This window comes from Sesamum indicum, linkage group LG8 (genome assembly GCF_000512975.1).
Source record: "Sesamum indicum cultivar Zhongzhi No. 13 linkage group LG8, S_indicum_v1.0, whole genome shotgun sequence".
Classification (NCBI taxonomy): domain Eukaryota; kingdom Viridiplantae; phylum Streptophyta; class Magnoliopsida; order Lamiales; family Pedaliaceae; genus Sesamum; species Sesamum indicum.
In genome coordinates, this window is record NC_026152.1 from 2,509,147 (window position 1) to 2,522,515 (window position 13,369).

The 13,369-nt window shown below is 33.9% G+C and overlaps 1 protein-coding gene across 1 annotated transcript; it reads left to right on the forward strand.

Moving 5' to 3' along the window:
• LOC105167459 lies at positions 7,707–13,166 on the forward strand. Its single transcript, XM_011087199.2, has 3 exons — positions 7,707–7,919; positions 8,693–10,520; positions 11,104–13,166. The coding sequence occupies exons 1-3, from the start codon at positions 7,855–7,857 to the stop codon at positions 13,138–13,140; spliced, it is 3,930 nt and encodes a 1,309-aa protein (XP_011085501.1). The 5' UTR covers positions 7,707–7,854; the 3' UTR covers positions 13,141–13,166.

Here is a 13,369-nt window from a genome sequence, read left to right on the forward strand (position 1 = left end):
CCCGCCACCCCCCCCCCCTCTCCCGCCAGCATCTCTCTCTCTCTTTCTATATATATATATATGAACTATATATAAATCCATATAAATATAATAGGTTATTATCAAAGTATAAATATATTCAAATTTAATTATATATAATATATTATTTTCTTGAAATTTAAATCGTGATTTAAAATAAATAAAATTTACACCGTTTATTTATAAGTTAAATTTAGACCTTAGATTGATCAAGATCCAACGATTATTAAATAAGAACATAAATATCATTTTAAATTTTAAATAAAAAATAAAAAAAGACGCGTGTGATACACGAAACACATCAGGAAGGTATTTTTCTAGTAACAGAAAAGAATAAATTACTATTTTTTTTTTTCACAGGGAGATAAATTACTTATTTTCGCTCACACAAAAGTAAATTACATTTAACTCATTTGATAAACTATCAAATATATTATGAAATATTTTGAAAAGCTATGAGTTCGTCCAAACACTCTCTACGAAAATGTTGAATTATTGGGGTGTCTGAGTAAGGCCGACCAAAGACTTCAACGACTCCAGGTTCATGTAATACAAGAAGTGCAACTGGAAAAGGGAACAATCCGCTACAATGTCCGTAGACGAACCGGTTTGGATTTTGTATTTAAACTTATGTTGTATTTTTATTTTTACTTAATATATACATATACATATTATATATATAAAAATATTCCTCAAATAAAATAAACGATGCCATCATTTTACACTTGACATGTATATATTAATAAAATAGAAGATGCGATTGTATTTGGAATAGAAAATCTAATCCGACATATGAAGTGCATCAATTTTTATTTCTTTTCATTTTTTTTTCGTAAAGTCAATATACTTTGGTTATCACAGTACTTATTAAAAAAATATATTGAATTATTGATAATATTATAATTTAATAATATAATTATATTATCCAAAAAAAAATGAATAAATAATTAGCCAATCAGTTGAAGGCTAGCCTTATCTCCTAATTAATGCCAAAATTATTAAAAATCAATTTAATAGCTATTGTAATAGTTTGACTTTATATTAGGATGGGTAGACATACAATGCTACTGATTCTACCAACTATTTCCCAATTCTTTAAGAAAATCAACTCATGCATAGTGCCAATGATGTCAAATTGAGCCACTAATCTTCTACAAACGTTGATGTTGCTTAAAATTATTAAACGCACTCCATAAAATATCAACTAATTTTTATTTATATTTGAAATATAATACAATAAAACCACCCCCCCCCCCCCCCCCCCCCAAAAAAAAAAAAAAGAAAAGAATGTAGAGGAGTTTATATACTAGCGATTTATATAAGGTAAGTAATTGTCTTTACGATCTTGTTCTCGGTTCATTTGTATTGAGCTATACATGGCAGGAGGGTGGTAACGTAATTTTTCCAAATTCACATTAGTACCCTCCATGATTATCTCCCTTCATAAAAGTTTCTTCGTGATTCATGTCTCCAATAATACCATTAGTGATGGTAACCTCCACGTCAATTTTGTAACTTATGTTGACCTTCATTTCATCCATATCGGATGTGTCAGCGATAATTTCTACTTTTATGATGAGAATAAGTTATAAGTTCAATAATAGTAAAATTTTGAAAGTTTTTTTAAATAAATGCTAAAAGTGAAAATAATTTATAAAGTTTGAATCTTTAAGAAAACATCTTAATATTTACAATGTTATTGATCGGGTGCAGAAATTAATAGAGAACTACTTATAATATTTGGCGTAAATTAATTTAATTTAAATAATTTAAAAATAAAATTGTAAACCAAAAATATTATTTTCAGCAATAAGCTGAAAGTTATTCTAAGAATTGGCAAAAACCCCGGCTACACACTCTTTTTTTTTTTTTTTTTTTGAAAAAAAAAATATACAAGGATGTTGCTAATATATTCTTTTATAACCCACAAAAATCTTCCAGTTTATGTTGTTAGGCTTCTTGTCTGGAAACACATTTTCAAATAAATTTTTATATTTGCAAGAAATTTGAATTGGTTTATTAATATTAAATGAAACTTTTTAGAATAATCCCCATATTTTTAAAAGTTTAATTTATTTTTTCAAAATGTACGTAGTGTAGTTTCAAAAAAGTAAAAATAATGATAATCCCAAAGTTAAAATAAAATTAGTGATCTCTAACCAAACATATTAATGCCAAGTAGGTCACCGTCCCAGCAAATTCAAATGACCCGAAAATTACGAAATGGTCCCACCGTTGATTCTGCTCCAATCCCCACCTTCCGTCCCGTCACTTTCGCAGCCAACGGACGACCACGACACGTCCGTTGTACTTACTTAGATGGGGTCCACACCGTCGTGAGCAATCCAACCAGGACACACCCTCTCAAACATTTTCCTCTTGACTACCCGACGGAGCAACCGTCTGAGTCTGAGCCCTAAGACAACACGCGCCTCTGACTCCGCCGCCAGCTTTGACGTTTCCCGATTCCCCGCCATGTCCAACATAGTGGGCTCTATTTGCTTATCTTCCCATGGAGACGCGCAACAGTGAACAAGCAATGCCCTGGAGCTTTTTGTCTCACTTGGTGCTGGGACAATGGCCATGGTGCGTGCACAGCAAGATGAAGTAGGCGCGTGGGTCGTCGCCCTCACAGTGCGCAAAATGCCGGCAGACGTGTCACATGCTGGCAGTCTAGTATCCTTTTTCATGGTGGACATGCGTGCATGCACCACGCTGCTGCCGTATGCTTTAGACCTTTCCAGGGCATACTTCCTCTGTCATTTGCTTACATTTGGTTTGCTTATTTAGATAATTACACTATCCTCCTTGAGTTCAATGTAATTATATGTATACTTTTTATGATTTAAAAAAATTATGTCTAGTATTTAGTAGATCTATTTTTATATAATAAATAAATTTATTCATTAATTAAAATTCATCAATTTATTGATAGTAATAAAAAAATATATATATATACCTTGATTGATTTATTATTGATATATTACAGATCATATAAATTTTTTTAATACGTCTTCACGCGTTAATGTATATGAGGAAGTAATCTTCACTGTTATAAGGGTAATTTAATCAAAAAATATTGATTGGCCAGTAATAAATCAGTAATAAGTCGATTGAGGATAAATATCAATTTTCATTCAAACTTTTTTTAATATCAGCAAATTCGATAAATTTTGTCTAACGCAGGGACTTATTTATGAGAGGAGAGCAAACTTTAGGGTTGCTAGATATAATTTCCAAACTACAATAAATTTAGGTGTAATGATATCAAGTTTCAGAAGAAAAAGATATAATTAGCCCTATAAATAAATTTGGGTAAAATACATCCATCGCTCCTAAACTATCGCCCAAAATGCAAAAGGGTCCTTAAACTATGCAAATACAAAAAAACTCCTCTTATTAACAATCAAATTTTAAACAAAAGAATTTTCGTTTATACCCATTATATATCAGTAAAGAAAAAAGTCAATATAACATGATCTTGTAAATTTATGAGAATGCCCAAATATAAAAGGAAATACACATCCTTAAACCAAGCGCATTTTGATTCCAAAAAATTCTAATGACGTTCAGGGGAATGGTTAATGCCAAGTCATCAAATGGCAATGCCTAATGTAACGGTTCCAAAGGAGGGGCCTTTTTCGCACGTTAGGGCCACTTTGCTATTTGAGTGAACGTAATTTTCAAACCATAAATTTTATGAATTACAATTATTACACCATACCTCAAGGACTGACGATGTAATATCCTAATTTTTAATGTTGTCTATGTGCAAAAAAGGGAAGATAAACAAGACATTAGATTAAAACGTTGTCTGAGTGTAATGTTTGAATTAATATCATATATTTTTTTAAATATAAATTTGTAATTTTATGACAATTTATAAATATCTTAGTATAAATTATTCATACACAATTTTGTTATAATAATTCATACAAAATTAATCAAGAAAAATTGATATTAAGCAATTGTGGAAGTAAGAAATTTTTTGGATTATATAAATTTTAGTGTTTTATCTTAATCTTTTTCTTAATTTTTTTTTCTGTATTCGTTTTTATAATTTGTCAACCGATTTCCTAATAAAAGACTTGTCAATTTCAAGTTGAACTGTGTGTACAATTTTTTTTTTTATAATATACAATTTATTATATTTAAATTGAAAAATTATTTTAATTAATTAATGAATACGTTCAAACGGAACAAAAAAATAATAATAACAAATTGCGATGAAAGTCATCCGTCATACATTACTCTGAACGGATCCGTCTTTTCTTATATGAAAGTCGAAATGATCATATCAATATGAGTACAAAAAAGCTATTTTTCAGGCCTATTTGATGCTCTCTTGATATGATTGTTGAATGTAAGATATTAGAATAAAGTTAGAATCGATTCAACCAAACTCCTCCAACACAAAATGAAACCTCTCACTAAACCCTAAATCAATAGATATGGAGTAAATCATACACACAAAAACTATCGAGTGCCCACAAATAATTTATTTATTTGGAGAATACTTATAATAATTAAGGATAATAAACCGACATCAAGTTTGATAACAAGGTCTAGCTTACTTAATTGATGAAATTGAGACCTCATAATCAATAGATTATGGGTTCGAGTCCTAGTAATGTATGAATTAATCTATTTTAACAATAATTGTTAGTTGATTAGTTATATATATATTTGATATATAACTAATTGACGTATTTAATTGTTAACAATTATAGTTTATGACGTAATTGTAACTTATTAACTCAAAACAAAATGATAAGTCCATAATATATATATATATATATATATATATATATATATAACAAAGGTTTCACTTGAAGGCGACCGTAAATGGCACAACAAGCCGACTCCTTGGAACCAGGCTTGTGGCCCATTGAAGGAGGGAGCTGCTACCCTGCCCCTTGAGGGGGCACCGGAACTCCTCCGATCAGGGAGAAGCGATCCATGACCTACGGTCCGGTTGACCTCACCGAGCGTAGTGAGTGAATGCAGTGAACGAACGTAGCGAGACAGGTAGGCACATACATACGTAGGCATGCGTGAATGTAGTTAAAATCGAAGGAGAGAGCCGGTTTCCTGGAGTTGGAAACCGCGAGCGACTGACAGAGTCGGGCAGTTATGAGCTAGATGCTTGAGTTAGCAGTTAGGAGCTAGTCCTGCAGCTAATAGTCCGACCGACGCTATTTTGACTCCGAGAAATAATAGAATAAGTTGGTCTACCATAAATTAAAGAAATAAAGCGGGATAGTCAGAGCTAGAGTTAGAGCTAGAGCTAGCGGCTGAAAGCCTGTCTGTAAGCTAAGAGAGCTATCCGACCCGATTACTTTTTCTACATTTATTCTGATGAATCATCATTAAGGTATCCACATTTTCTCATATCTTTGTGAATAAATGATATCTGGCAATTATCTCAAAGAAATCAAATTATTCGAATTGAAAGGCTAAATAAAGAATGGCAGAAAATGAAGCCAAACATGCCCTTAATCCTTTATTCTTCCCGATAGATAGAATCCACTTGTCTGTCAATTCACTGGCCGCTTTCTAAATTCTTTTGCATCGCATCTCATCTCTTCACCTATTTTATTCATAAAACTTTATTTTCTCCGTCGAATAAAAAATATCTTGATTTTTTTTTTATTTGTTCCGAGTTACTTATCTTAATTACTTCCACAAGTTAAAAATTAGGAATAATTACTTTTAAACCCAATAATTTATAATTGCACCAACCACCTTTATATTTTGAATAATTAACATACATCCACGAGAAATATCAATATCAATTATACAAACCACTTACCATTTTTTGCACATTCCCTAAAGTATCACCATCATTAAATTAACTACCTATATTTTTGGCTATCATGGACGATTTTTTTAATTATGCAAAATGCATGAGCGATTTGTATAAATAAATTATAGATCAGGGATGTAAATATAATTATCTCTAAAAATTATTGATTTAAGGGTAGATTACTAAAAAAAATCCTTTAAAAGGAACTTGTTGTCAAACGGACATTAAAATAAAAAAAATATTTATAATTTTTTAAATAAAGAGTAAGTGTTTATAATTTAATAAATTTCAAAAAAAGTGTCTGAATAATAAAGAAACACACTAATAATTTACTAGGCAAGGTGAATAGTGGACAATTGACCAGGGTACAACAACTTTATATTTTATTACAAAGAAGGTTGCTGTCAAGCTTTATTAGTCCAAAAATGAGTGCATTCAGGATGTAAAGACAAATATATTTTACGATAACTTAGACGTGTCTTATTACGTACTCTTTCGCCTGGTTTGAATTACAATAATAGTGACTGTCATTATCACAAAAAAGACATTCTTAATTTCATTACAACCAACCTACAAAATACGACTCTGCTTGCTTCCGACAATTTTTCATTTTATTGGGTAAATTATCAGGTTTTTTTTTTTTTTTTTTTAAATTTGTTATAATTACATATATATTTTTATTTGAAAAATTATAACTATCCGCTAAAATTAATAACCGTTTAATAAATACCCTCGTGACAAACTCATTATAAGGAATATTTGTTAGACATTTGTTAATTCCAAATAAGTATTTGTAAATTTTCAAATAACGAAAATGTATTCATAATTATAGAAGAACTCATTATAATTTATTCTATTTTATTTCATCTTGTAAAATATTTTATCTTATATTCAACCACATATTCGAATAAAATGTCCCATCTTAACCAAAAGTATTTCCTCTAATCTTTTTTTATTTCCTCACCAAGAGATGAAATAAATTATCAAACAATTCCAATATAAGAGGATGTTTGGGTGTGTCTATACGTTTTACAATACCGTGTTTGGTAATTTTTTTTAGAAAATAAGTCTATAAAATTGGAAAATAAGATGTTGGGAGTTTATAAACTTTTTTTTTTTTTAAAAAATAAGGAGTTTCGAACTTATTTTGGGAAAATTGTGATTTACGTCTCATAACTTACGCTGTTTTTAATTTGTGTCAACAAGAAGATCAAAATCGCAAACAATGTAAGTCGTGGGACGTAAATTATATTTTTTTCCACTTATTTTTAAAATTATAACAAATTAAGTTAGTTCAATTTGTTCTAAATTAATTACGAACTAATTATTAGTAACAAACTATAAGTTTCATAATTTTTTTATTCATAATTTATAATAATTCATTTTATAAAAGAATATCTAATATTTTATAAATTTTAAAAATATTTTATAAAAAATATTAATTTTTAAAACGATTTAAATAAGGGTAAATTATAACATGCTCCTTTGAGAATTGTTATAATTATAAATACGTTCTTATTATTTAAAAAATTACAAATATTTTTTTAAAATTAATAATCGTATAACAAATATCTCTTTATGATAGTTCATTGTAGTCTATACAGATATTTATTAAATAATTATTAATTTTAAATAATAAAAAATTATAAATTTGAAGAAAATATTTGTAATTTACCCTTTAAATAAACATAATCAAATAGCCTCTAAGTTTTCGTGCTTCTTTTCAACACTCTATGTCTCAAATTTCCCGTCCTAGCTATTTCTAAAGTTGTACACTTGGACTTAACCACGATTAACTCACCATAGACAAACACATGATGTCCTTGAGAGGTCAAAATTGTAAGTTCCCATGGATGGTCATTTTCTTCTCTTTTCCTTCTCGTTCGTTATCGAGGGGTGTGTGTGTATCATATCTGCGTGCATCTTTTTTGGGTTGGAAGACAAAAGCCCTAGCTAAAAATTTCAAGAACTCCCATAGTAAAAGAGTTTCTTTTACATATATATAGTGATGTAGTTTGTGCTGGCGAGAAATGGTCTCTCAAACCCTACTGATCAAAGCTCGCAGACATCACCTCGTTCCCATGTTCTGCCTTCGGTACTCCGTCATCCGCTCTGATTTTTTCCTGAACGTTTTTTTTTTCCCATTTTCTTCCTTGGAAAGTGCCTGCGGATTTCTGTCTCCTTTTCTGCGTGTTCTGTACTTTAGTTGTTTTTCTTTCTTGTCAGTAATGCTTGGTCGATTAATATAAAAGAACGAATTTTCTCTCTGGGTTTTGTTGTTTGTACGAGGTTAACCAGGGAAAAGTTTCAGGTTGGGTAAAATTCTAATCTTGGGACGTTTCAGGGGTTTGTTGTGATATTCTTGTAATAATATGGCGTCCGTTGAGTTCTGTTTTTGTGTGAGGAGTTTTTTATCGGAGCTTTTGCTTATGCTTTTTGGCGATGCTTGTTATTTCAGTCAAAGCTAGTTTTAATAATGATGAAAATTTGTGTTTCTTCGGATATAGGAAAATCTTGAGGCTTCTCTTCCATTATTTTATTTCCTTGAAAGAACTCCCCGTTTGTTGTTAGTGGGCTTGCTTGTGTATTTAACGCAAAGATAACTATGTGTTGTTGGCGTTTGTTAAGCGTTAAAGTGTAGTAAAACTTTAGTTCACGAATCGGGGCAGCTGTGGGAAATTCATTTTTTGATGTTATCTTCTTGTGGATTGATTTCTAAAAAATCTTTATTATGATTTCTTTTATTTATTCGATATGATTAATAATGGGTTTTGAACAATTTGGATGTCTTGATTGCAACTCTCATTCTTACGTTATTTTTGAATTAATTGGCTTCTTGATATAGACTGAATTATTTGTATTGTTTAGGAGGCTTTTTTGCGCTGCCAAGGATTTTTGCTTTTTGTTGGTGGTGTTGTGTTCTATTTTCATTCTTGTCACATGCAAGCGATCTCCCGTAAATGAAGTGCAAAGTCGGCTGGAATTCGACGGATGCAAGCCATATAGGGGAAGTTCGGATACAAACTCTCTAGATGTCTTTGATGGCCATGTTAGTTCAGAATTGGTTTCGAGACATTCTGTTCAGCAATACGGTGTTGAAAGCATATGTCCTCATTCCAATGCATTCTGCTTCCCATCCACAGTGACTGGGTTTTTGCTTAATGAAGATGGAGCTGAATCAGAGGCATCGGATGCTTCTAGGGTGCAATCTGAAGGTTTTTCATCTGGTTTGACACAAGCTAAAAGTAACTGGAACTGGTCGCCAGAGCATGGTATCTTCAGGTTGTTAGGTGGGAGGGTTCTTTCATGTTCTTTGTACCAGCCAGATGATTCTCATGAATTTTCATCTACTGATGGTAGCACCAAGAGTGGCCGACAAACTGATGTTTCGTCTTGCATAAGCACATTATTTGACCATTCATCTCACAGTTCAAAATCAGAGGAGAATGCAGAGACAGTCAAATCAGGCTTTTTGGATGGCTTGACTACACCCATGGTGGAAATAAAACCTTCTCTGCTGGATTGGGCACAGAAGAATATGTATTATCCATCCCTAGCCTTTTTAACAGTAAAGAATGTAGATACCGATGGTGTTTTGAGTATCTATGCCCCTTACAGTAGCAACTCACAGTTTTATCCATGCAATTTTAGTGAAATCTTGTTGGCTCCTGGGGAGGTTGCATCAATATGTTTTGTTTTTCTTCCTACAAATTTAGGCCTGTCCTTTGCTCAACTAGTTTTACAGACTAGTGTTGGCGGGTTCCTGATTCACGCCAAAGGCTTTGGTGTTGAGTCGCCATATTTAATAAAGCCTATAAGTGATCTTGATGTTTCTTCTAGTGGAAGGTGGAGAAAGAACTTATCTTTATTTAATCCTTTCGATGAAGCCCTCTACGTGGAGGAGGTAACTGCTTGGATATCCATTTCCTCGGAAAATACTTCTCGCTCAGTGAAAGCTATTTGCGGCATTCACAGAATGGGAGATTCCAGTGAGTACAATATCTTGCGGGCTAAAGAGTGGTTGGATGTTGAAAGTTCTGAAGGTGGTCTACCAAAAATTTCCATAAGACCACATAAAAATTGGGAGCTTGGCCCCCAAAATACAGAGACCATTTTGGAATTGGATATTTCAGATAGTTTTTCAGGAACAATTGTTGGTGCTTTCTGTCTGCAATTGATGAGATCTTCAGAGAACAAGACCGAGAATGTTATGGTTCCTCTTGAAGTGGAGTTGTATCCAAATCCAGATTCAGATACTGACCATGTTTCGGTATCTCTGGAAGCACTAGTTCCGTGTGATACCAGTGGATCTGTTGTTGTTGCTGTCTCAGTAAGAAATAATTGCCCGTGTGTGTTTAGTGTTGTCAAGGTCAGCAAAATAGGGGAAAGTACCCAAAATTTTCAAGTCAAGTCCATAGAAGGACTCGTACTTTTTCCCAGGTCTGTTACACAAGTAGCTATTCTTAATTATGCTCATTTGGAAACGCTTGAAGTAAATAGGAACTGTAAATTACTCATACAGATAAATGACACAAGACGTTCCGAGATAAAAATCCCTTGCATAGATGTAATCAGTGTCTGCCCACGACAACTAGACTCCACAGTTGGACATGCCCAGTGGACCGATAATCTAGATTATGTGAACGACAGAGAAAGATCTTTCAGTAGCAGCATGCAGCCACCTTATGATGTCAAGGTACGGGTATTCTGCTTTATGTTCCTTTTGTGCCGAACTATATTGCTTTGTTTAGTGCATCAGTTTTTGCATCTTGTTCAACAACCAGAGTAGCTCTTTTGTCTTTTCTGTGTGGGAGTAAGTTCTATTCTCTTTCTCTTGGACAGCATATTTGGTAGTTGCATATGATCTGCTTCTTGATATTCATTTTTTGAATACTGAAACTTGGAAGAACTCGAGTAACAAGTAGAAGTTGTTTCACTGATATTATGACCAACCCAGCTGTTTTAGTAATGAAAATAAGATATAGAGATAGAACTCAACCATTGTTGGTAGGAATACCAAAATACAGATTTGCCTTGTATTTGCACCTTGAATTGATCAATAAAAATCATTAAGAAGGATGATTGATGATTTACTAATCACTATTTTGGTTTAGTTTCTTGGTTTCATGTTTCTATTCTATTTTCATGTATTTAGTCTCCTCAACTTGTACTTTGACACAATCCATTTTGCACCTTGAATCGATCATTCAACTTAATTTCAAAATTTTTTATTTTTCTTCCTAAGTCAATATGATAACTCTATTAATCGTTGTCTGAAGGCTGTAGATACAAGAGAAGCGGATGAATTTGTACTCAGAAATTGGAAATCTCAAGGAACAGCAAGTTTCATGTCTGTTCTTGATGACAATGAAGTAGTATTTCCCATGGTTCAGGTTGGAAATCATAGTTCCGAGTGGGTAGCTGTCAGAAACCCCAGTGAAGAACCAATTTTGGTGCAGCTTATTCTGAATTCCGGGGAAGTCATCGATAAGTGTCGGACACCTCAGATGCATTTACAACCCTCTTCATCTCGTATTTTGATGGGCAATAAATCAATTGCTCCAACAAGGTACGGTTTCTCCATAGCAAAAGATGCACTGACGGAAGCTCTTATTCATCCTTATGGTAGTGCATCTTTTGGTCCAATCCTCTTTCAGCCTTCCAATCGCTGTGAATGGAGAAGTTCGGTCCTGATTAGGAGTAATCTCTCGGGTTTAGAGTGGTTGTCTCTACGAGGATTTGGAGGCTCACTTTCCTTGGTGTTGCTTGAAGGTTCTGATCTTGTGCAGAGTTTAGAATTTAAATTGAAATTGCCATCTCTGCTAAATTTTTCGTACCCAGAAACCTTTCACTCCATGGAAGGCAAGATTCCCTCCTGCTGTCATCCCTTGATAAAACAGGTCTATGCCAAAAACATGGGAGATTTTCCTCTTGAGGTCATACGAATTGAAGTTTCAGGGTCAGAATGTGGTTTAGATGGGTTCTTAGTACATGATTGCAAAGGTTTCTCTCTCCTGCCTGGAGAATCTATAATGTTTCAGATATTATACCAGAGTGATTTCTCCTCAGCCACAATACAAAGGGACCTTGAGCTGACTTTGGCAACTGGCATTCTTGTGATACCTATGAAAGCAAGTTTACCTATATACTTGCTTAACTTCTGTAGAAGATCAGTGTTCTGGATGCGGGTCAAGAAGGCTTTGGTTTCGATCCTTTTTGCTGCTTCTTTGTTGTTTTTTCTGGCTTTTCTTTTGCTTCCTCCTGTAACAGCCTCCATACTTCCCAGCTTCCGAAGTAGGAAAAACTCCTATATTTTGAGTGGTGCATCAAACTCTTGGATTATGCATCACAAGAAAAACAGTGGTGCTATCGCTCCCAACATGGATGGCTTTGGAGGATCAATTGTGGGGGAGAAAGCATCGCTATTGGCATCTGTCGGCAGACGTCCTGATGATCATGCCCCTGACCAGGGACGCACAAATCCTTCAGGACATCAGAAGCTACCGGAAACCAGATTGGTAAATCCCCTGCTGTCAAACACTTCACCATTAGAGAAATCTGATGCACAAGATGCATCAGATTCGAGAAGCCTGAGAGTTAGAATTGGTAAAGAGAAAGGTAGAAGGCGGAGAAAGAAGAAGAGTTCTGGCATGGCAATACCTGGACTCTTTGAAGTTTCGAGCAGTCAAAGCGGCAATTCTACACCATCATCACCTTTGTCACCTGCAGCATCCATAACACCAAAACCACAAGTTTCTCCTGATACAGACCATTCCGCTGAAGCTACAATCCCATTTTCTCGGGACGATAAACAAGAATGCTCCAGATCATCCTCCAAGGTAAATCTCTTGGATAATAAGATCTCTTCAAGGTTTGTGAACAACTGGCGCTTCTCTGATCAAGAAAAGTCCAGTGCAATTGCGACAAGGAAATTGGCTGGTAGAGCTGTTTTGTTGCCTTCTGCAACCTTTCCTAGTGCCGGTACGGCTATCCCACCTTCGACATGCCGTTCTCCATTCTTGGCTTCAACATCAACAATTTCTCCTCATGCACGTGCTCCTGGGACCAAGCTTCATCGTCGAAAAGCTGATGAACTTGGTGAAAAAATAAGTACCGAGGAAAAATTTACTTATGATATCTGGGGGGATCATCTCTTTGCACTTCCTATAGCCCACCAATCAAAGCAGACTTCTAGCACGTCGCCCTGTGTCTTTAAAAACGACTCCGAGAGCTTTTTTGTTAGGGATCCACAAACCCTCATGAAAAGCCCTCTGCCAAAACCTGTAAGATCCGATTCCGGAGTAATAAATGACTAAGTTCTACAAAAGATTCTCGTCTGTTATTTCTCTGTTGCCTGATGAATCAGCATACACAGAGAGAAATGGTAATAATCCAGCCAAGTAAAGGCCTCAAAATGAAATGATGCTTCCAGAAATGAGTTCGGGTGCTGTGCTATTGCATCCATATCAGCTTAATTTCTCTTCACTTACCTAATTTAATTGCATACAACATAATTTTGCTAAAGAATCAGCCCTAACTATAATT

Bases quoted from the DNA above. Each gene is read 5' to 3' on its own strand.
- LOC105167459 (XM_011087199.2), top strand. From the start codon at position 7,855: ATGGTCTCTCAAACCCTACTGATCAAAGCTCGCAGACATCACCTCGTT. The intron at 7,920-8,692 runs GTACTCCGTCAT...TGTATTGTTTAG, and splicing joins GTTCCCATGTTCTGCCTTCG to GAGGCTTTTTTGCGCTGCCA. The intron at 10,521-11,103 runs GTACGGGTATTC...CGTTGTCTGAAG, and splicing joins AGCCACCTTATGATGTCAAG to GCTGTAGATACAAGAGAAGC.